Source organism: Branchiostoma belcheri, unplaced genomic scaffold (genome assembly GCF_001625305.1).
Source record: "Branchiostoma belcheri isolate BF01 breed outbred unplaced genomic scaffold, Haploidv18h27 scaffold2, whole genome shotgun sequence".
In the NCBI taxonomy this organism is placed as follows: Eukaryota; Metazoa; Chordata; class Leptocardii; order Amphioxiformes; family Branchiostomatidae; genus Branchiostoma; species Branchiostoma belcheri.
In genome coordinates, this window is record NW_017803490.1 from 426,526 (window position 1) to 451,415 (window position 24,890).

Genomic DNA, 24,890 nt, shown 5'->3' on the forward strand with positions numbered 1-24,890 from the left:
GTGTAGTTACATGAATGTTAAGTTAAATGCTTTCTCCACTATTTCAGTTACACCTGCTGAAACTTCAAACCAAAGTGACACTCCAGAGGTTAAAGAAGAGGAAGGTAAGATTTTTAATAACAAACTTCTACAATTGATCCCAATTTCTCTAAACTTACAGACAAAGAAAAACTATAATTCTTCTTTTAACTAGTACCCAAAACCCACAAAATATGTCTTCCATGGTTTACAAAAGAGAAGTCAAACCCTTCAGACATAGTTTTAAACATAGCTTAGATAATATAAGAAATTACCTTGTGTTATTATGTAGATTTTTAAGTTATTTTGTACTCTGTTTCAATGCCCTTTTTGTTATTTACAATTAGCCTTCAGGCAGGAATTTGTAATAAACTCATCATTTAATAAGAACTCTTCCCTTACATTTGGTAACTAACAGTAATACAGAATTGTTTCAACCAGAAACTTTAAACTAGCTACAAAAAACATCTTTCTCCTATGCAGAAATAAATAAATATCAATATGTCTTACAGAAGCCAAAACCCTCACAAGAAGGGAGTCTACCGTGACCATTACATCTGTCAACATGTCAAATAAAGGTAAGCTTTAGGGTAAATCTATTAAAACATATTTTACATATTCAACATCAACTCATAATTTTGCTGGGTACAACAAGATCACCATATTTATTTATTTATTCATGTATTTATTCATGAAGATTTACCACATTTGTGGAAGAATTGACATAACAGGTGACTATCATCTCTTCAGAGATGTCAAACCTGAGACCAGACTGTTAGGTTTGAACCCCGGGAAGGTCCCCTACTCTTTTTGATAAGTGTGGTGGGTTCTTTAACGTGTATGGGGAGTGGCTCTCCCAAACACAGGGCCTCCATTTAACGTCCTATCCGAGGGACGTCCTATCCGAGGGACGTCCTATCCGAGGGACGTCCTATCCGATGGACGTTTCTAACTGAAGCAAGGTACTTAATAATATTTACACCTGAGTGAAGTGAGGAAAGTCCTGTAAAGTGCCTTTCCCAAGGGCACAAGATTGGTGGCATCGGGTAGGATTCAAACCCGGGACCTCATACAAAACATAACGTATGTTTGAGCTTACTGCTTTATTTTTTCCAGATGAAGAGGCTCCAAAAAAGAAGGGAATGTTCGGGTCGATGAAGAAGTTTTTTGGTTCCAAGTCGAAACCCAAGAAGGAAGAAATCCCCATAGAAACCATCAAGGAGCCAGAGAAACCCAAGGAACCAGAAGGTAAAACAGAAAAACTCAAGCAACGTCCAAAAAGATTGGATAACTTAAGACATCATGCCCGTAGCCAGGATTTTAAATGGGGGGTTCTGCCCACTTCTTGAGGGACCATCGAGTACTGAAGGCACGAGGTTCCTATAGGGGGGTCCAGGGGCATGCTCCCCGGGAAATTTTGAAAAATGAACAGCTGAAATGGCATTTCCTGCGTTTTTTAGAGGATTTCAAAGAAAAAATCAGAGTTAACTTTTTCCAATGACAAAGTGAGCAGTTTTTCTACGATTCCAGCCTCGCTGGTGACACAAATCAGTCCATCTTTTAATAAAGAAAAATCTTGGACCTTTAGATAAAAAGTGGACCAAAAAGTGGACCTTTGAGCCTTGTGGGGGGGTTTGCCCAAACCGAATGGCTACGGGCATGGACATTTCTGTGATTCTGCAAGAATTAAACTGTTTCAAAGAGTCAAATTATGAGAAGAAATTTTCCTACTTTATTGCTGTTTGCATACATAGAGTGTTTGTCAATATTTGTTAGAGAGTAGGTAAGAATAAACATTTTATTTCAATATTAATGCTGACATAAAGAATGTTGGATCTTGCTTTGTTCTTTCATCTAGCCTAGCAAAGGACAACAAGGATCAATGGAGATTTTGTGCCAAATACATTCCTTTTTCGTGTAGACCAGATCTAAAACAAATTGGTGCAGAAAATATTTAAAATTGTGAATAGGAAAAGAAACTTTTTCAAAATTCAGTAAGTATCTACAGTCATTTTGATGCACCATATTTTGCACATCCTCAGGTCATAAGTGAATTGGTACTAAATATTAATAAATATGACACATTCACTGGGTGTATAAAAATCACCGATCAATTTTTATAATCATGATGATAGGTCTATGGTATTGGTGTCTAATGACAACTTTTTTTGACTCCCTAACTTCACAATAAGATTAGAAATGTTCAAAATTTGGTGTTTATGAAGCTTTCACCTTACAGCTTAAAATGACAAAAGTTTTCACTACTAACTTTTTGGTGATAAAGAAATATCTGGGATCAGCAAGATTTAAAAAAAGGGTTCTGGTTCCGGATCAACTAAAAATGCTCATATTTTACCCCCAACAGTTGAGGAAAGTTCGTTTTTTCCTAGTTCTTACAGTTTTTCCATCTATTAAAACAGTGGTTTGATTAAAAGTTCAAAATTCATTGTTTAAATATAAACCAAGCTTTTTGTGTTGATTTCATGTCTCCTATCTTTTTTTTTGCCCTGTCGCTTCATATTTTTTATGAAAAAATCAGAGAACCAACAAATTAAATTGGTGTGGCCTAACGTGTGTGTCTGTAACTCTCCACAGTCCCCCCTCCCGATGGTAAACCTGTGACAGTGAACATCAGAGGGACAGACCTGGATGTGTACATACCGGACAGGTACTGGTGCAGACCCGTCAATCACAAATACCCGGAACACAAGCTCAGTCTGGACTGGGTGTAAGTATGACACTATAATGTTCGGTGTATCATCATACATAAAAAGCTCCTGTTCCAAAACAACAGGAGCCTTTGACTAATCTGCATCATCCTTGTCTTGACTTAATGTCTAGCTTTTGTTTTCTTTTGGACTTCCAAAAAAAATTGTCTTCACTAATTTGCATATCGATCAATAGTTCGTGCTTATAAACCTGCATTTCTCTTGAAGTCTCTTAGTGTCACTGATGAAAGGTAGTGGATGCTACCTGAAACGTCTGACTGTTTCCAAAATCATACCCAGTTGCTTGACTACAACTATCCATGCAGTGGTTTGATTAAAAGTTTGAAGTTCATTGTTTGAATTACAAACCAACCTGGTATGTTGACTTCATGGCTCCTATCATAGCATTTGGGGCTATAATAGGATGCCTTAAGGCCAGTGTTTTTATTTGTTTATTTTTTTGCCCTGTCGCTTCATATATTTTTTTAAAATCTGAGAACCAACAAATCAAATTGGTGTGGCCTAAAAAAAATTGATACACTGTCCATGTCTTACAGGTATGGTTACAGAGGCAATGACTGCAGGAATAACCTGTTCCCATTGGCCAGCGGGGAGGCAGTATACTTCACTGGGACTGTGGCAGTTATCTACGACCATTTACAGTGTAGACAGAGACACTATATGGAACACACGGGGGAAATCAGGAGGTGAGAACATCTCATTGTCATCGATTTTCAATAAATCAAATTGGTTAATTTCACAAGCACAGTCAATACAATATTCAGACGCAGTGCCTGATGCCACCATGCAGCCATGGCCTGAATTGCAGGACATTGTACAATTCACATTGAAGTCATAAACAGTAGTGTCTGTATCCAATGCTAGGGTAGAGACTAGAGGATAGAATTGCAGATTCTACTGGTAGAGAAGCTTCATTGACAGAGACTCCAATCAGGATAGCTGATTAAAACACTTGGTTGTGGAAAAAAGAGTCTCTTTATTCAGTGACTTACCAACAAGATGAAACTATTTACGGACTAATTAACATTTTACCTTTTCCCCTCTCGTAGCATTGCTGTCCACCCAGACAAGGTGACAGTGGCTACAGGCCAGAATGAGGTGCAGTATGACTCCTACTCTCAGGTAAGGATGGTCCACTCACTCACTATCCGGTTCATGTCTGTATGTATACAATTGTTCCCCGTCTTCCGAGGGTTAGACATGCTTGCACACTGATGCTGAGGCTTGATGGCAGCTCGCCACTTGCCTCTATCCTGTGGGTTGACATTATGTAGGTTCAAGTGGTGGAAGTCCCCCCTTATGTTGTCAAACCATTTCTTCTTTGGTCGACCACGAGGGTTTGGTCCTTCCACATCCAGTGTGAGGATGTTTCTAGGCCATTTGTTGCTGTCCATTCTTTGGAGGTGGCCATACCATCTTAGTCGATTAGATCTCACTAGATCACACACCAGCTTCGCAGGCACGCGGCGCGGCGGCAGCTGGCTATATTACACCGATCGACTTGTTACACCTAACCCTAGGCCTTGAACTTCTAGCTCTAGACTTTGTTTAAAGCTATCTATTGACAATGCCCCTACTGTACTTGGTGACAGTGAGTTCCACTCTGCGATAGTTCTAGGAAAGAATGAATTCTTGAACACCTCAATCCTTGGTTGATAACTCTGGTACTTGAAGGCATGGCTATTTCTTGTTCTCTTCTGGGCTGGTATTAGGTACTTAGTAGTTGGGACATCCACCAGTTTATTAGTCATTTTGTACATCATACATAGTCTGGACATTTTTCTTCTGTTTTACTCTAAAGTAAAAACACTCAATGAGATTGTATCTGTCCCATGAGTGGTCTTCATGCAATGATTTTCTTTATCTTGATACATTTTCTTCTTTTCTTTGTATGTAGGCACATATACGGATCTGGGACTCCAGAACGCTTCAGACCCAGAAGGTGCTGGGAACAGGGGCCTTGGAGAAGGCAGTCATCGCCTTGGCATTTTCAGGGACACTGGTAAGACTTAAAGAAAATGGTTTTCAGGGTGAAAAGATTTTCCATACATCAAGTTTACAAGGCCACAGCAAGGCCACAGCAAGTAATTTTTATGGATGACATCAGCATGCACATTTCACCTGATTTTGGGAAAACAAAAACAAGAAATTTTGTTGCCTTGCCGGAATGTGGATGGCAGATAACTATGAAGAGAGGAGACAAGAAAAGGCTCTGATTTAATGTTTTGTTTCTTACTTTGATGCAGTGATATGTGATGCTGGCTGTGTATATGTGATGTTCCCACTGAATCAAAACCATTTGTACAATGATTGAGTCCAAATTTTAAAATGTAGGAACCTTGTTTTTTTCACCTGCCCGCATTAGATTTGGAGTCTGCAGAGGATGTCATCCATAAAATTTACTTGCTGTGGCCTTATGTAAAGAAAGAAACAGATACATGTGGAAATAAATTATGTATATTGAAGTATACAATGTACATGTAAGGTTACTATATTTTGTGTCTTCCAGGACCGACTGGCTGCTATTGACAGTAGTGAGGGTCACATGATGTCAGTATGGGACATCAAGTCAGGGAAGAAACTCACTGAAGCACAGGTAAAGGTAATGCTTTTTTGTGATATTCCTGCCTCTTTCAGTTTGTATGTTTTGTTTTGTATCAAATCTTTGCTGTTGTAATAATTTATATCAAATCTTTGCTGTTGTAATAGTATATAACAGCATTCTGAGTACCTAGCTTTGGTATGGTTTGATGGAATGTAAAGCTGGAGGTCCTGTGTTTGAGGAGAGCCAAATCTCGAGCATGTTAATCAATTTATACTTATCAAAATAGTAGAGGACCTTTCTAGTGAAAGTGGTTCAAAACCCTACAATCCTATGGCCGCACTTACATGTAGTGCTGTGTACCAGTTTGCTGGACCAGTTCCAGACTTGTAAAAATTTGTTTAGGTTCAAGTAAAAAAAAACCTGAAAGTCAAGAACCGATTCTGGACTTTAAAAAAAAACTATGTCACATACCCCTTTTCTTTCCAAACCACCAAAAACCTTCCATAGATTGCAAAATCTGTGCTGAAAAATGAAGAAAACATTGCCATCTGGCATCCTCAAGTGTCGGCCTCCATGTTATGTGGCCAAAGTCTTTCCAAAACAACATTGTAAAGCTGCCAACATGCAATTTGTATATGCCTTGAGGTTAGGTCCGGACTTACGAGTCCGGAACTGAACCTAAACCTCTGGACTTGAATCCAGACCTGAACCTAAATGTGGGTTTAGGTACAAATGTGGTTACATGACTTAGCGCCAAAAGGCAGCTCACCAATTGTAAGAGTTACCCCTGGCTTACACACAATTAGAGAGCAGCCAGCCCACTCCATAACAATAAAAACATATTGTTTTTCAGGTTGGTACAGAGGTGGTGTGTCAGGTTGGGTTCAGCCCCAGGAGTCCAGACACAGTAGTGACAGCAGGGAAGGAACACCTGGTCTGGTGGGAGTTAGGTGTGGAGACAGGCACTCTACAGGAGGTGGCCAGGGCTAACTATGATGTAAGTATTATCACAGCTCATTATTAAAATTGTATGCCATGTTTTGTCTCATTTCATGTATATTCTTTAGGCAACCCAAACTTCAGCACCAAGGACAAGTCAAATATTAGAAACTGTATCAGCAAAACATGCCACATTTTAAATCCAATAGCTCAATCAGGAGGAGTGCTTATTTTGTAATAGAAGGTTGTGAGTTCAAAACCTGGCCGGGTCATACCAAAGTCTTTAAAAGTGGTACATACTGCTTTCTCTGCTTAGCACTCAGCATGTATGAAAAAGAGTATGGGAAGGTCAAATACATAACACTACCAGCAGGCTAGCCCCCTTCTCTGTAGACCAAGGGCTACAGAAATGGAGTTGGGCTCCCCCTACGGAATGGAACAGCATTATGCTCAGAGAGTGACTGTTATGACATGTCTGTGTTGATCTTGAAAGTTCATCTGTGTTGCTAGAAGTCATTATGAAACAAGTTTGAACTGATTTTGAAGCTCATTTCTTGACAAAACTGGAGTTGTACAGTTGAAGATTTGGGTGAGTCCAACTTTGTTGTATTGGCAATTGCAGTTCAAACTCGTTTCATAATGTATGTCTGTGTGTTTGCCTTCTGGGGGAAAAAGTCTGCCGTCATGTCTTATTACGTTGTTTTCTGTGGTCTCATAGCAACGGTACAACAAGGCGAAGTACATCATCTGCTTCCTGCACAACGACCGCGGTGATCTGATCACAGGGGACTCCAACGGGACAGTGTTCGTGTGGGGAGAAGGTTTGTTTGTTTGTTTTTGCACGTACAAATAAAACAAACTTGAAAGGTAACATTTGCAAAGCAAATGCATAATGTTTACCTTTGCATATGGTCTGCTCTGTGAATTCTTACTCAAACACATTCATATATATGGTGACAAAAGTCTAAATCCCTCCTGCTATAAAATTGCAACATGATGTTCCCCCAATACTAGTTACTATGGTGACAGACGTCTGGTTCAGGTCATTGACCTTATTGGTTTGGAGAAGAAGAGGAAGAGGAAACAGAGCAAAAACAATATGTTTACAGAAAATTTCATGTTTGTGAATGATTGAATCATAGCAAAGTTCTTTATTCAGAACCACTTGTTTAACAAGAGCCAATGTTTTGATGACCATCTGTCATCTTTGTCAATGCAATTATTGCTGTTTAACTGTACTCTGAAGCTAGCTCTTGTGTGTTTTTTCAAAGGTGGAAACTGCATAACACAGGCTCTAAAGCACATTCATGAGGTATGTCATAATCTTCTTCACGCACAAAAATATATACATATCTAGGTACATGTCCGATAATCACACTGTCTTACAACTTTGATAATTCGAGTTAGGTTTTAATCATTTTACACAGTTCCTGGTGTGCTTTTTGTTCATACTAAATGTATCCTCCGACTAAGCCACATTGATAAAAATGCTGTTATCATTGGTCAATGCTAACAGGCCAATGTTTCAAATATGAAATAACAAAAAACATAAGCTAAGAAATGACAGTAAAGATCTATATTATATTTTCTCATCCTGAATGTTTTTATTGCCCTGAAATTGCATTGATGCCTGTAACTGAAACAGGATTTTTTTTTCCCTCCAGGGTCCGGTATTTTCTCTTCTGATGATGAAAAATTTCCTCCTGACGGCCGGCAGGGATGGGATGGTGTACGCCTTCCCATGGGGGAAAAACATGGAGCACATGGGCTTCTCCGCTAGTTTACAGGTAAACAACAAACAAACAAACAAACATGGAGCACATGGGCTTCTCCGCTAGTTTACAGGTAAACAATAAACAAACAAAACATGGAACACATGGGCTTCTCCGCTAGTTTACAGGTAAACAACAAACAAGAAAACAAACATATAAAACATGGAGCACATGGGCTTCTCCGCTAGTTTACAGGTAAACAACAAACAAGAAAACAAACATATAAAACATGGAGCACATGGGCTTCTCAGCTAGTTTACAGGTGAACAACAAACAAGAAAACAAACATATAAAACATGGAGCACATGGGCTTCTCAGCTAGTTTACAGGTAAACAACAAACAAGAAAACAAACATATAAAACATGGAGCACATGGGCTTCTCAGCTAGTTTACAGGTAAACAACAAACAAGAAAACAAACATATAAAACATGGAGCACATGGGCTTCTCAGCTAGTTTACAGGTAAACAACAAACAAGAAAACAAACATATAAAACATGGAGCACATGGGCTTCTCAGCTAGTTTACAGGTAAACAACAAACAAACAAACAGGTACATGTACCATGGGAAAAAACATGTACCGGTGAACAACAAAAAAATAAACATGTACCATATATGCCTTCCCATGGGCTTCTCAGCTAGTTTACAGTTAAATAACAAACAAACAAACAAAACATGGAGCACATGGGCTTCTCCGCTAGTCTACAGGTAAACAACAAACAAACAAAACATGGAGTACATGGGCTTCTCCGCTAGTCTACAGGTAAACAACAAACAAACAAACAAAACATGGAGCACATGGGCTTCTCCGCTAGTTTACAGGTAAGCAACAAACAAATAAACACACAAAACATGGAGCACATGGGCTTCTCCACTAGTCTACAGGTAAACAACAAACAAACAAACATACATACAAAACATAGAGCACACAAGCTTCTCCGCTAGTCTACAGGTAAACAACAAACACATAAAAATTGGAGCACATGGGCTTCTCCACTAGTCTACAGGTAAACAACAAACAAACAAATATGTCTTTTCATGGTGAAAACACTGAGCATTGGATGCCTTTAAGATTATGTTCATGTATTTATGGAATGAACAGATGATATATCAACAGATTTTCCCAGCCTGTATTGTCCTTGTATTCTGAAGGTATTCTGTATTGAGAATACTGTACATGTATTCTCCCAGGTCCCCAGAATAGAAGGAGGGATCAGAATGCAGTGTGTAACAGGAGATGGATCCGTGTTACTCCTGGGCACAACTGTGAACTCCATCCTGTCTGTCAGTCTGACTTCAGCAGGATGTCCACTACTGGGCGCCTCACTAGACAAGGATGTGGTCACACAGGTAATATGTTTATTTATAAACCTATTAACAACACTGTCCCTGTCCCTGGTGCTGAACACTTTCCACACTAACAACACTGTCCCTGTCCCTGGTGCTGTACACTTTCCACACTAACAACACTGTCCCTGGTCCTGAACACTTTCCACACTAACAACTGTCCCTGTCCCTGGTGCTGAACACTTTCCACACTAACAACACTGTCCCTGGTACTGAACACTTTCCACACTAACAACTGTCCCTGTCCCTGGTCCTGAACACTTTCCACACTAACAACACTGTCCCTGGTCCTGAACACTTTTCACACTAACACTGTCCCAGGTGCTGAACACTTTCCACACCAAGAACACTGTCCCTGTCCCTGGTGCTGTACACTTTCCACACTAACAACACTGTCCCTGGTGCTGAACACTTTCCACACCAACAACACTGTCCCTGTCCCTGGTGCTGAACACTTTCAACAACAACACTGTCCCTGTCCCTGGTACTGAACACTTTCCACACCAACAACACTGTCCCTGTCCCTGGTGCTGAACACTTTCCACACTAACAACACTGTCCCTGTCCCTGGTGCTGAACACTTTCCATGGTAACACTACTGTCCATGTTGATTTTTTTCCAGGTTAAAAATGTGTTGGTTGGTTATTATAATATAATTATATTTTGTTCTTATGATGTTGCAGTTTTAGCTAATGGTTATTTTCTTGCTCCATAGGGTCATTTTGATGACGTGAAGGCCATTTGCCCCCAGCCTTCCCATGCTGCCCCTGGGCAGTTTCTGACAGCAGGGAATGATGGGACAGTCTGTATGCACGACTCTGACTCCCACAGTCTGCAGTGGAAATATGTCATCAAGGTATGCAGCAGGTTTTCTGTATCTATATAGCCGGTATAACCGCCCTTCGGCGTAACACACCAGCTTCGCAGCTACACAGTGCAGCAGCAGCTGGCTACAGTACACCAAACGACTTGTTACACCTAACCATTGAACATCTAACTCTAAACATTGTTTAAAACTATCTAATGATAATGCCCCTACTGTACTTGGTGACAGCGAGTTCCACTCTGCGATAATTCTAGGAAAGAAAGAGTTTTTGAACACCTCAATTCTTGCTTGATAACTCTGGTACTTGAAGGCATGACTATTTCTTGTTCTTTTTGGAGCTGGTATTAGGTACTTAGTAGTTGGTACATCCACCAGTTTATCAGTCATTTTGTACATCGTGCATAGTCTGGACATTTTTCTTCTGTCTTCCAGTGACCCCCACTGTAGGTTTCTTTTAATTTCCGTGACACTAGCACCCCTTTCATAGTTGTTCAGACAGAATATTGCAGCTTGGTTCTGTGACTTTTCACAGTAGCTGATATTATACAATCTCTTACTGTCAGCGGCTGTCAGAACCCTCCCATTTACATGAAGACATGGAGACAATTTTTATACTGTTGTATCTACATGTATTTTCTGTTTTTCAACCAGGGAGCGACTATCCAGTGTGCTGACTTTTACCACCCTGGGAGTCTACCTAGAGTTGCTTTGGGAACAAAGGATGGCAGGTACTGTGGACAGAAACTTAAAAACAGAAGTTAGAACATTAAATTATTGATGAACTATCCCAAAAAGGATAAGAATTTGTACACAACTGAATGTACATATTGAGATACATAAAAGATTTCATGCTTCGTAGAAATAAGTTTTGTTTTGGAGATATTATCTTTTATTTATTATAATTGTGAAGTTCTCTCCTGGGATCTAACTTCCTTCTGGGCTACATCAAGTATCAAATGTGCTAAGAAATGGCAGTATTTTCTCCTCCAGAATACTTTTTATTCCCCCTCCCCCGAACTTGCATTTAAACAAAACATTATTGCACGACAATTGCACATGGTACAATGTATGGCAAACTACATAAAGAGAGTAACAACAATAAACTAAGTGTGTTGAATAAGACCTAATGTCGAATAAAACCTAACATATCTATATCATAATCATTCAAATAATAAGGGAAGTCTTTGATAAAGTGTAACAATCGAGTGGGCTAATCACAAGTTTCGGCATTTTTTCTAATAGCAAAGCATTCCTTTATATATCTACTTATTTTTGCGTTGTGGGGACCGTTACATGTAAAGATATATTCAAATCTGTCTCCAACAACGAGACTCTTAAAATCTATGGTACTTGATTCGAGAAATGTAAATAGCTTGTTGAGTAGAATATTTGGTACATTCCATAACAAAATGAAGTTCATTTTCTACATGCTTTGGACAAAATGGACAGAACTTTTGGTCAATGGTTTGTAGGTTTAAATTTGTAAAGCTGGTGCAGTTCCTAGCACGGACAGTAGGAGGCACTTCTGCAATGTGCTGTATCTGATGATGTGTTCATTTCTTCCAGTGTGATAGTGCTAGAGGTGAATGACATGGACGAGGTGTCAGAGATGTGCAGGGCCAGCAAAACTGCTAGGGGGCGCATCACAGTCATCAAGATATGTCCAGGTACTGGGGCTTGTTCTGGTTAAGGCCCCACCAATTTGATTTGTTGCCGCTCAGATTTTTTTCAGAAAAAACATGAAGCGACAGGGCGAAAAAAAAAATGAAAGCAGACCTAGGCATCGTATTATAGCCTCAAATGCTGTGATAGGAGACATGAAGTCAACATACCAGTTTGGTTTGTAATTCAAACAATGCGAATTCAAACTTTTAATGAAACCACTGCATTGATAGATGGAAAACTATAACAACTTTGAAGAGAAGGGACTTTTTCAACTGTTGGGGCCAAATTATGAGCATTTTGATGTTGATTCAGAGGCTGAATTTTAAAATGAGTTGAGGACTGCCATTACGCCACACGACCCCACATTTTTTAACACTTGACTGGCATTTTCTGCAGATGGAGAGAGGATAGCGGTTGGTTGTCAGGACGGTTCGGTGCAGATCCTGCAGCTGACGGACTACTGCAGCAAACTGGAGCTGCTGGGGAAGTGCAAAGGTCACAAGGGCGCCATCACCGGTCTGGACTGGTCAGCTGATCTGCCCACGGGAGGGTACATCATTCAGACCAGCTCCAGTGACTACCAACACTTTCTATGTAAGTAGGAGATTTATGGGGGCCCGCAAGCCCTTTTCCGTAGAGTGTAATCGGCCGTTTTAATTCTACGTAGAGCGTAGACGGACTGCTCTAATATTTTTGCGTAGAGCGTATTCGGCGTTTTAATTCTACGTAATGCGTTGTAGCCACTTGGAATTTATCGTAAAGCGTAATCAACAGGTTTCCGAATTCAGCGTAGAGCGTTGTCGGGACCCCCCCTTGCAGGCCCTCATTTATAGGACCAAGAGGGCTTGAAATTAAAGGTGGTCCAATGGCCACTGACCACTAGAATTTAGGCTGGGACAACTATAAAGACACTTTGACAATAAAAAATAGACAATAGAAAAGTAATCGACGTCAGAATGTCAGCCCTTTTTTGTTTATCAGGCATACGTCCCGGCTTTTGGATCCGGAAAAATCCCCCCGAATTTCCTGCCTACCCTGCAATTGCAAGTTGTTATCAAGTAGAAGTCATACAATATTTCTAAAAAAAAAACAGGTTGGGACAGTTCATCCTCACTCTGGGACAATTGAAATTTATTTTTGGGACAGTGCTGGGACAATAGGAAGAAAAGTTAATTTTGAGGCCTGACCCACATCTTCATTTTGAGATAATGGACCCTTCTTTTGTATGGAGAATATACAACCGTTACGGTAACGTTATGAGGTTATGATTAGCATAATTTTAACTTTTGACCTAATGTACCAGTCTAAAGGGCTCAGCTGCTTGTATGCCTTATCTCTCGTGATCAGATATGAATGGGGGGATCTGAGATGCTAGCCAGGCCAGGTGGACAGGCCAGGTAGCCTGGCCTAGCAAGCACCCAGGTTTTTCCGTAAACCCAGCCTTTAGACAATGATTTAGTGGTGCATTTGCAATTACAATTGGATCTGGCATTCTCACTGCCCATGCAGTAGTCATGTGACTAATTAATCTTTCTTTTCAAAACATCTGTCCCTTTCACCCATGTGAGAAACAGAAGAACAAACATCAGAATGAACGGGAGGCATCTGTCAACAGTTGATTGAACACGTGTGATCAGTTTGGTCAAGTGTTAATGGAGGTCATTTGGCAAATAACAGCACAGATTGGGAAGTGTTGGGTGGACGCCAGACTCATTTAGTTGGTTCAGAGATCATGTCAATTTGCCTCCCAAGGTCGAGGGACAATATTGCCTAGTAGTACAATTAATTCAGCAGCATTTTGCTACAATGGAGTGTTACAAGTTTCTTTTTTTTTTATTTTTGAAATTCAAGCTTGCTAGAACACTGTATGTGGTACCCTGCAGAAAAAATTAATTTCTCTATGTGTATTATAAAATATAATGTGTTTTAAAATACAGAATATACACTGACAACTTAGTCATTTCCTTACAATTAGAACAGAAATTTCTCACCAAAAAGACAATTGTTCAAACGTATTATGACATCCAGGAACTACAATGTAAATGAAAAACTATGTACTAGTAAATTTCTTCATGCTTGTTTTAAAAAGAGAGAAGAGATCTTGTAGATATGGACGTAGTGCAGTTGTAGCACTTGTACCTCAGTTATCTAATGTAGTACATTAATTTTGTATTATGGCCCATAGGGCATGAATATGTCATTTTCATCTATGTCCAGGGGATGTTGACCAGTGTGTGCAACTGACCGACATGGCCGGACTCCGGAACACCGAATGGCTGACCTACAACTGCATGCTAGGATATGTGGTCAAAGGTCAGCACATTTCTCGTGATCTATTGTTTGTGAAGGAATTTGCTGAGTGTGCAAGGAACGGTCTAGGGAGGAAAAAAGAGGGTAGGCAATCCAAAAGATCAGAAAGGGTAATATCAGTGAATGGATCAGCTGTGACTCAGAATGAAACATTTTAATGTTTAAAAGAAGAACAGAAAACAGTGGAGAAAACTGGTTGTCAGATAGTCTGTGGTACTTCAATGGTCTAGTAATTACTATACAATAGATTTTTTTTATAATAGACTGAGGAGAAGACAAAAAAAATGGGATTCTGGATATAAGATTTCCCCTAGGTATACTGTGTAAAGTCTGTTATCTTACAAAAGAAAGTTGGCCAGCATTCTCAAGAGGAATATGGGGTAACCATGGTAGTGTTTTCTTCCCGACATTGTGATGTAAAATCTTCTGTCATCCTATTATCTCTGACAAAAAGGCTCATCTTCAATTTATTCATTTTGCCACGACAATTGTGCAATTATGTTGCCTATAAGGACATTTTTCATAGATCTGTAGGGAGAACCCCAATGTACAATAACATATCATTACATATATGACAAATGATCTGATAAAGAGAACAAAGATCGACTGAAATAACAGTAGTCCACACTACATTACAGAGGGTCTGCATGGGGGATCCTGGTAACAGTAAATTTAGGAGGGCCCACAAAACTCAACTTTAAATTCAGGCAGGACAGTCATACAATGCTGCTTTGTGAATGACCTCAGTGGATTATTTGCATTTATGGGTGTCCTTCAAAACTAGTCCCCAGACCTTGGACACTCTTGAAATAATGGCTTGCTAGGCCTCTCAAAAAAAGGCATGCAGAACCTCTTCTACAGTTTCTCTTAAACTTCTGCATCTCAACTACAGAATGTGATACTACTGAATTATTCAACTGACTTACTCAACTTTAAAAAAAGTCTATTTGGGGACCATCAATATTTAATCCAGCCATCGACTTGTTAAAGTCTTGAATGTCAAGTCAAATATAGACAGGCCAGTCGAGCAGACAGCTGGAGACATCTGTTCCTAGGGTGAGACGTGCTCCCAAAATATCTGCTCATGAATTATTCTGGGGCTTGTGTTAGTAGACTTTTGGAATGCTGCCCGGCTGGACCGAATGGATATGTGGTTCAGGAAATAAGGCCACACCAATTTAATTTGTTGGTTCTCAGATTAAAAAAAAATGAAGTGACAGGGTGAAAAAATAGAAACAGGCCTTAGGCATCCTATTATGGCCCAAAATGGTACGATAGGAGCCATGAAGTCAACACACCAGGCTGGTTCAAAATTTAAACAATGAATTTTGAACTTTTAATGATACCACTGCATTAATAGATGGAAAAACTGTAATATACAGGAAGAAAAGGACTTTCCTCAACTGTTGGGGGCAAAATATGAGCATTTTTGAGTTGATTCAGAACCAGAATCTTTTTTTTTTTGCAAATCAGAAAAAAATGAAAAGGCGAATCCAAGAAGCAACAAATTAAATTGGTGTGGCCTTAAGTTATTTGAATTGAAAAAATACTGTATAGTGAATATAGGCTATAAGATTTTATCATCAAATGTTTGTCAAAACTACTGTTTCTGGTTTTGATTTTGTGATACCATACGTGTCTGGTTATAATGTTAGTTGCCATTTTTTGTTGTTTATCTATGTTAGAAATAAATTTTAATAGAGATAGACTTGAAAAATATTTAGTAAATATTTGTGATTGGGATAAATTTCACCTTAAGTTATGATTTTGGTTGATTTTTTTCACCTCACATTTTGATATTGAGGCGGTGCAAGGAGGTACGTTATTTAAAAAAAAGAACAGCTTTGAATGCTGTAAATTTCATTCAGAATACCAAGTTACTGTATGATTGACTATACAGCCTTTAGATTATCAAAGTAACAACATTGACTGAAGAATAATAGAATTAAGCCAAATAGGGAAAATACTGAGTGATTGTGGCATGTTGTGCGTGCAGACATTTGGAATGCAGGGCTGGATGGTCGGGACGTGCGGACACTCGACAGGGCACCCAACTGGAGACATGTAGGCACAGCTGACGAGAGAGGGGAGATCCACATGTTCACATACCCCTGCGCACACAAAGATGTAAGTATTGCCTTCTACACATTTGTACGTACCCCTGCCCACACAAGGATGTACGTGTACTTAGTGTTGCCGTCTACATCTTTCTCTACTAAACGGGGTCAGTGTTAACGTTGTAGCCAGTTTTACCTCTCATGACAGACAAAAATTTTGCCCAATCTGTCATCTTTGACGGACAAAAAGAACATGTTTAATGTGTACCGCTTTAAAAAATGTTAATACTGGATTTGGACAATGAAATTGCTGTAGTTACAGTTTTTTGTTTGAGGAATTTTGCTCAACTTTTGGCACATTTTGCATTGAAATGTGTGTTTTCTCAGCTGGGTATAGTACAAATACATGTAGACTAGTACTACTACAGGGTGTGTATGTATTCTACGTCACACTCAGTCCCAGTCCTCAAGCTGGTACCTTGAGTGACAGAATACACCATGTAGTACTCTATATTTGTCCTGCTGTTTTTCTTCAGGCACAAGCTGACACCTACAAGTGCCACAGTAGCCAGGTCAGCTGCCTGCGCTTCCTGCACGATAACATCCACCTGGTGACGGCTGGGGGGAAGGATACCAGCATCTTACTGTGGAAAATCACCAGTCAGTAACCGTGGCAACAGATCTGCAGTCAGTAACCATAGCAACAGGTTTGCAGTAACTGTGGCAACAGATCTATAGTAACTGTGGCAACAGATTTGCAGTCAGTAACCATGGCATCAGGTTTGCAGTAACTGTGGCAACAGATCTGCAGTCAGTAACCGTGGCAACAGATCTGCAGTCAGTAACCATGGCAACAGATCTGCAGTCAGTAACCATAGCAACAGGTTTGCAGTAACTGTGGCAACAGATCTGCAGTCAGTAACCGTGGCAACAGGTCTGCAGTTAGTAACCATGGCAATGGGTTTGCAGTCAGTAACTCTTGCAACAGATCTCCAGGCAGAAGATCCAGCTTTGCAGTAACCGTGGCAATAGATCTCGTCAGAATTCGTAACTGCAGATCTCCAGGCAGAAGCCGTAGCAACAGGTCTGCAGTCAGTAACCATAGCAACAGATCTCCAGGCAGTGACCATAGCAACGGATCTCCAAGTGAAACATAACAGACTTCTTAACATTGTGACAAATGGAACGATTTTATGATCAGCATTGAATTCAATCTATTGAGATTTGGTCATAAAATATACTAATATGTGGATATCAAAATACTAAATTGATAATATATTTATATTTGCAGCTGCTTTTAAGCATGTTTGTGTTGGAATGGTGCTCTCCTTGTGTGCTTGTGTGGATCATAAGCATTGTTTTGTCTAGTACATTTGTAGTGGCCTTATGTAATGATTCCAGATCTAGACATAACAGCACTTCAAACACAGGACCCTCGGAAAACAAGAATACCAAAGATGTAAAATAAAAGATGGACATTGGTGTATTTATATTCTGTGACTCTTAAAGGTGAACATTTGAGTGTAAATTTTGTTACATTTCTGTTGTTGCATGGTACAAGTTATTGTGATAACTTACGGTGTATATGTGGTATTTTAATGGGTGTAATATATGCAGTTTCAGAGTAAAGAATATACCTTTTTGTCTATTAGTAGGCAAATATTAAAGGAACTAACTGTAGCCTAAAGAATTGAATTTACGTTGTAACAAGTCATGTTAAGTCAGTGCTGCTTTGACTATGGGCTTTTTCAGCCTTGAAATGTACTGTAGTGTGATGTCATAGTGTCCACAAGATGAACTTTAGGCCACAGCAAGTAATTTTTATGGGTGACATTGGCGTGCGCATAATTTTCGGCTGATTTTGGGGGAAAAAACAAGAAATTTTGTTGCCTTCTGCCTCCTTCTGACAGTGGTCAACATGCCAAAAATGGGCAAAGATGGCAGATAACTGTGAAGAGAGGAGACAAGAAAAGACTCTGATCCAATGTTTTGTTTCTTACTTTGATGCAGTGATATGTGATGCTGGCTGTGTATATGTGATGTTCCCATGCACTGAATCAAAACCATTTGTACCATGATTGAGTCAAAATTTTTAAATGTAGGAACCTTGTTTTTTTTCGGCCCGCCTTGTTTTTGTTTTTTTGCCTGCTCACATTAGATTTGGAGTCTGCGGAGGATGTCATGATCATCCATAAAATTTACTTGCTGTGGCTTTAGTGGCTAAAAAAAGGAATGCCTGATATTTTGTTGCCATGTATAGACATATTTATTGGGTTCTGTCAAATGAGTGGTTGAGGTTTTGTTCATGTACATGATGGCTCTTTGACACTCAGAAACTAAAATGTGAAAAACTAGAAGTTGCATAGTACATTGTTGTACAAATTGCAAACTTTCGTCAATTTTACAGTACATTATATTGGAAGGTTGTGTTTTTTTGTTGTTGTAAAGAGATATAAGAAAAGTCATGTTTACTCCTGTGTTGCAATTTGGATGCTGCTAATTGTGAGGCCTAGGGAAAAAATGTTGTGTTTCCTGTTTCGGTCCTGAAAAAATAGGGTTGGTAGGTAGGGATTATCTTTTTTCTTTATTAGACTTTGGCAATCTCTAGTGATTGACCTTATTGGAAAACTGATTGTACAACGTTTCATTTCTCAGGTGTCAGATCATGGAGGTAGAAAAGCTCAATCACCTCAAAAAAAATTATGTCTCTTGCAGGAGTCCACCAAAAAAAAGCCTAGGGTCAGCAGCTTTTTCTAGGGTCGGTCGGGAAACACAACATTTTTTCCTAGACCTGAGCTTTAATTGTGCGATGTAACTAAGTCTACCTGTGGAATTAAATGTATTTTGTAGACGATTTCAAAACTGTGAATAAAATCTGAATTTTCAAAAGGTTTTGCAAGCTCTGTGGGGCTAGTTTACATTTTAATTGATATTCATTTTGCTGAGGAGACAGAGACTTGACAGATTAGAAGACCTCAACAAGTACAAGTAAGTACATTTTGCAATAAGTTTCCAGCTCTAAGGCCACACCAATTTAATTTCTTGGTTAATGGATTCGCCCGCTTAATTTTTTTCTGATTTGCAAAAAAAAAAAATTCAGAATAAACTGCAAAATGCTCATATTTTGCCCTAGACAGTTGAAAACAGTCCTTTTCTTCCTAGTTGTTACAGTTATTTCATCTTTCAATGCAGTGGTATCATTAAAAGTTCAAAATCCATTGTTTAAATTTGAACCAGCCTGGTGTGTTGACTTCATGGCTCCTATCGTACCATTTTGGGCCATAATAGGGTGCCTAGGCCTGTTTTTACTTATTTTTTTTTGCCCGCCTGCTCCATCATTTTTCAAGAAAAATCCGTTAACCAAGAATTAAATTGTTGCGGCGTAAGCTTTTGCCCTTGAGAATAGCGGAACAATGAAGAACACAAGACAAAGTTTACTCTGCTTCAACTTCTTTTATTGAAAGACACAAACAGCAGAGAATCTCCAGTTACAAAAGTGGCCTCGATTCAACATTTTGGCATCACATCACATCTTGTATCCATCCACTGTGGCCGGGTTGGTGAAAAAAAGAGTCCAGTCCGATCGGCGCAATATTGGACTGGACTGCTTTTTCCACTGATCGGACTGGACTCCTTTTTCCACCAACCCCACTGTGGCCTTTGAGGTAAAGAACATTCTAGGAAGACAATGACACAACCAGACACTACCTACTCTAGAACGTTTGTTACTGAACCAGTAGAAAATGCACAATCTACATTTTACATTCTCCATGTTCTCACTTTTGAAACATTATTGTTTTCAAACTTTTGATGTTCACAAAAACGTACATCATGATTTTAAAAAATTGTCATACCAGAAAATGGTATTCGGAAATGGGTCATGTTTTGAAAGACTTATAAAAATGGCTCAAAATTAAAAAACCCAAAATTAAAATCACGCATAACTAAAAAGTGCCACCAAAAATGAACAAAAACTTTCTCATTTGTGTAAGCACAATATTACAACATACACCATAAACGCAACAAAAGAAAATTCCAACAATGCTACAATTGGCATGAAAATCTCAGAACCTGACAACATATGTTTGTTTGTACGTTTGTTGTTGTGTTTACTGAATCTAGGCCTTTATACACTTGGGTGCAAGCATGAGAGGGAACTGGTAGTACTTGCACTCCTTGGGTGGCTGGTTAGTGATGCACTCCCACGAGATGTTCTCTTTCTTGAAGCCTGCCGCCTCAAGATGCGAGATCTGGGTCTCCTGTAGAAGAAGGTATTTAAGACATCTTAGAATTCTTCCTTATGTCTTGAAACTATAGTCGTGTCGCATTTGATAACCTTTTCTGGCACCTAAGGCCACACAGTCTTAATACTATGGATGACATCCTCTGAAGACCCCCAAACTAGTGCGTGAGGGCGAATAAAAAAATTCCGGCCAAAAAAAATGCTACCAAACCACAGGAATACAAAGCTGGTATTATGAATTTGCGGCAGTACATAGCGATGTATACTACAAGCCGGCACATGCTGGCTTTTTGTGGAATTTATGAATCGGCACTGTACGTATGTACTGAGTTCTTGATACGTGGAGCTTCGGTAGCCTGGGTGCCGTCCTCCAGAGTTACCACTGGCTCCGAATTGTCGCTAACTACCTTGGACTACCCAGGCCAGATCCTCGGAGGACTCAATCTTTTTTTTTTTTTGATAACCCTGGTACTTGACTATTTCTTGTTCTTGTCTGAGCTGGTATTTAGATGGTGTCTCTGCCATGCAGTTTATTAGCAGTATTGTAAACCACAAATAAATGCTCCTGACCTTGAACATGGTCTCGATGTTGTCGTATTTGCCCTTGAGGAAGTCTCCCCATGACGTGAGGTTACAGTAGGACAGGACTCCGCCGGGCTTCAGCAGGCGACAGGCGTGCTTCCCGATGAAGTCAAACTGGTGGGTGTGCCACTCTGCTTCTGACAGGGGGTAGGTGTCATACAGAATACCTGCAGGTCAAGATTTAATCTGCATTAGAAATCACCTCATTTGCATGTTCGTGAGATTTAAATGGTACCCTTACCAGCTGTTGCTGGTGTTGTGTCCCACACATAGAAACAAATACAGGGCAGACAATACTCATTTTTACTTGAGTTAAGTGAGGAAAGTTGTGTTAAGTGCCTTTCCCAAGGACACAAGATCAGTGACAAGGTGGGGTTCGAACCGGGGACCTCTTGGTTCCAAGCCGAAGACGCTACCGCTACGTCACACGTCTCCACGAGATAAATGTATTTTAGCACATTTGCCAACAATCTTATTTTTTGTAGCATTTGCAGGGCTGGACATACTGGTTGCATGTGCACCTTGTGGGTGCACCAGTGCACTCAAATATTTTTGTAGGTTTACATAGTAAAGATGTTGAAAAACCCTTGTCCTGCAGAGCCCAACAATTGTACCATCTATATAGCACCCTGTGTATGTATCACAAAACGAATGCGGAAGTAACTTTGCCACCGCAGGGCAAAAAAAGTCAGGGATCTATGACCTAATTAAGACAAGAAGTTATTAGAAAATATTGTGTAAAAAATGCCAGCAGGACAAGGGTTAATGTACGTGAAGTATACGGCATATTCTTGAAATCTAATGTTAGAAAAATAATATGGTTGCAGCCTTACCATCGAAATGTCCGTCAGGCAAAGTACCCACAACATCCTGCCACATGCCCTTCAGGGGAACAATCTGGAAAGGTAGAAGAGAGTCATACCAAAGACTTTAGAAAGACCATTTGAGAAAGAGTATGGGAGTTAATCACACACCGCTACCAGTGGACTAGCCCCCTGCTGCAGTGATTGCACAACTGTGTGGCCCAAGGGCTACGAAATTGAAATGGGCGACCCCATATGCGACCATGCTATAGCTAATGGTTGCGGGAGGGCTTTTAACTCTGAAATTAGCAGTCATATTGAACAATATGCATTATATACTTCCTAGAGGTTTGGAATCTGAGATTGCTTGTTTTTGAACATTAGCTACTTAATCTTGGCGGTAACTAACCTTGTGCTTTTTTTCCCTTAATCTATACTAATATTCGCATATTCACAATTGACAAGTTTGCAGATGTCAGTGAGATAACTTTGCTAAACTGCATCTATCTACCAGATACAAGTACATCGAAAAAAAGTCTAGAAAAAAATCAGTCCTTACAGTCCAGTCTTGCGCAGCTTGTAACTCACATGTACAAAACTGTATGTGTGTTACCCCTAAAAAGGCGGTTTACCGGGTATGCGAAAAAACTAACCTTGTGCTTCTGCTCCTTGGCCCACTTTTCTAGTCTCTCGAAAACCCCGTCGTTACACTCGATGATCCAGTGTTCCTCGATGTTCTGTCGTTCAATCTCGCTGCCAGCGATCGCCATGCCGAATCCGATCTCGAGAACGCGTCCACCTAAACAAACAACAAAAATAGAGAGATCTAAACAAACAACATAAACAGAGAGATCTAAACAAACAACAAAAAGAGAGACAATTAACTTAGCCTTTAACTTAAAATTTAAGTGGTAAGGACTAATAGAATTATCAGTATTTCTGGCAACACATATATTTTATAATATTGGCATGTAATACATGTAGTTAGGTAACTCAGAAATAGAATAAGTAATTTTATTATTTGGAAACATCTTGGTCTGAATAAAAGAAAAAATTCTGGATTGTTTGACTTCTTCCTACACAAGTAGATCATTATGGTACTAGTAAGGTTTGCATTATCTAAAACATTTTTAGGTAGCAGGGAGAATTAAAAATATTTTCAATATTTCAATTCCCAGCAAAATCAGTGGCCTCATTCAAACCCTTTTCGTCTATTGGCCACTCTAGGCTAAAACTCTGATTTCTTAATAGATCACACACATCCATACTGGGCATATCGGAAACCATTCTTTCCGCTATGATCATTCAAGGTCACTTTGACCAGCTGAGTTTTACATTGATCCTCTGGGTCTTGCACTAAAAAAATCAATATGGTCCTCTAAACTATCTATCATTATTTCTTTTATACCTCATTGGTGTCAAAAATCAATGTAGCAAACAAAAATCTACATATATACACTTGTACATGTACATGTACATACATGTAAACCCAGTACATGGATTGGTGCAGGTTTATAAATAGAAATCTGTATCTGTATAGCAGGTATAACCGCCCTTCGGCGTAACACACCAGCTTCTGTATCTGTATAGCCGGTATAGCCGCCCTTTGGCGTAACACACCAGTTTTATCTGCACTAGCCTTCAAATGCAGGTGGGATTTCCAGTCCGATCTAGCCCGGACCAGTTTGGACCGGTTCAGTAAAACATGATGACTTTGAAGCCTGATTTTTGGGGGCAGGCTGTTAAGGATGATACAGTACCACCCTGCTAAGTAAGACTTATATAGCCTTCTATAGCCCGATGATCTAATCACACTCAATGTGGCATACCAAATGTAATGTGTACAGATGTCATTCATTTTACTTAACTTTCCGTTTGTGAAAGAAGAAATATAAATTTATAAAAATTACAGGTCATAATGGGTAAGCTAAGATCAATATAGGCTTCAATTTCTCTCTTCAGGACCATAAAATTGCCCATGCGTAGTTATTTGGGTACAAAATGTCATCTGGGAAAAAGCAAGCCTTCTTCAAGAAATTATAATAGTTCAGTTATTTTCGTGGTGGGCTTTAATCTCCAAGCAGATCCTAGGGTGGCAAATTGGGTGGCGAATTGGATACTGCCTGGCCAATTTGATACCGTCTTTTTGCCACCCTAGGATCTGCTTGGAGATTAACGAGGGTTATGGATAATAGAATTCAGCAAAAAAGGGAAGAATATTTGGCCAGGGTCAGTCTGGTCATTGAGTGGTCAATATTTGGTCAGTCTGCGGGAGGGTTAATTTGTCCGTCCAATGGACTATATGGTGGCTAATCTCCCCAGGTCAATAATTAGCCTTATTTGGCTAAATTAAGTCTTTTTAAGATTAGTAGCATGTTGGCCCTAGAGCTGAAGAGCTGGCCTGTGTAGGCCCTCGAAATGTCTGGCTTCTAGGCTAGTTTTTCACACTCTCCCCTCTCCTGTGGTAATATGTTTACATAGCCTCTACCAGGCTTCAGGAGGCAGCTGGAAAGAGCAGAAATCAACCAAATAGAGGGATAGCATTCCAGGGGAGTTGGTCCACTAGACTAGAGAGTACAGTTTGCCTCTATTTGGCCAATTTCTACTCTTTCAAGCCACCTCCCAAAGCCTAGCCTCTACCAGGCTTCAGGAGGTGGCTGGAAAGAGTAGCACCCAGCAAAGACCCTGTTCATACTAGACTTATATTTAGCGGTTTCAACCGGTTTTTCAAAAACCGGTTTTTATTTAACCTGGTGTGAACGCAAATTAACCGGTTTTTTAGGGGTTTAAATCCGATTTTGAAAAACCACCTCGGGAGGTGGTTTTTGAGGGGTTTTTGTGGGGTTTTTCCACCGAAAAACCTGGTCTGAACGCTAAGGGTTTATTATACCGGTTTTTGCGTCAAAATTCCGGGGTCACGGGGTCAGCATCCTGACCGTGTGCGACCTGCAAGCTTTTTGGATCGCGTTGTTTTGACCAATTTTGAGTTCGTTTCCACTGTTTTTCCATGGTTTCTCTTCTGAGCGCTCCTGAGGAGAGCAGGAGTCGCCGAA

At 39.8% G+C, this 24,890-nt stretch overlaps 2 protein-coding genes across 2 annotated transcripts in view; one reads left to right on the forward strand and one right to left on the reverse strand.

Annotated features, from left to right (window-relative positions):
- The first annotated feature begins 534 nt into the window (after positions 1-534).
- LOC109468756 (echinoderm microtubule-associated protein-like 2) lies at positions 535-18,073 on the forward strand. Its single transcript, XM_019767083.1, has 19 exons — positions 535-596; positions 1,135-1,266; positions 2,614-2,746; positions 3,284-3,433; positions 3,797-3,869; positions 4,645-4,749; positions 5,257-5,343; positions 6,146-6,289; positions 6,950-7,052; positions 7,503-7,543; positions 7,896-8,018; positions 9,196-9,354; positions 10,067-10,207; positions 10,829-10,905; positions 11,744-11,844; positions 12,239-12,436; positions 14,060-14,155; positions 16,149-16,279; positions 16,746-18,073. Exons 1-19 carry the CDS (start codon positions 584-586, stop codon positions 16,875-16,877), a joined length of 2,139 nt encoding a protein of 712 aa, XP_019622642.1. The 5' UTR covers positions 535-583; the 3' UTR covers positions 16,878-18,073.
- Positions 18,074-19,644: 1,571 nt separating this feature from the next.
- The window catches only part of LOC109468742 (guanidinoacetate N-methyltransferase-like), a 7,909-nt gene continuing 2,663 nt past the window's right edge, over positions 19,645-24,890 (reverse strand). Inside the window, exons 2-5 of the mRNA XM_019767069.1 lie at positions 22,491-22,636; positions 21,868-21,931; positions 21,023-21,201; positions 19,645-20,468 (exon numbers count right to left, since the gene is read on the reverse strand). Of these exons, the coding sequence (XP_019622628.1) occupies positions 20,328-20,468; positions 21,023-21,201; positions 21,868-21,931; positions 22,491-22,636 (530 nt within the window). The 3' untranslated portion in view covers positions 19,645-20,327. The remainder of the gene's footprint in view (positions 20,469-21,022; positions 21,202-21,867; positions 21,932-22,490; positions 22,637-24,890) is intronic.

Bases quoted from the DNA above. Each gene is read 5' to 3' on its own strand.
- LOC109468756 (XM_019767083.1), top strand. The intron at 7,544-7,895 runs GTATGTCATAAT...TTTTCCCTCCAG, and splicing joins CTCTAAAGCACATTCATGAG to GGTCCGGTATTTTCTCTTCT. The intron at 14,156-16,148 runs GTCAGCACATTT...TTGTGCGTGCAG, and splicing joins GCTAGGATATGTGGTCAAAG to ACATTTGGAATGCAGGGCTG.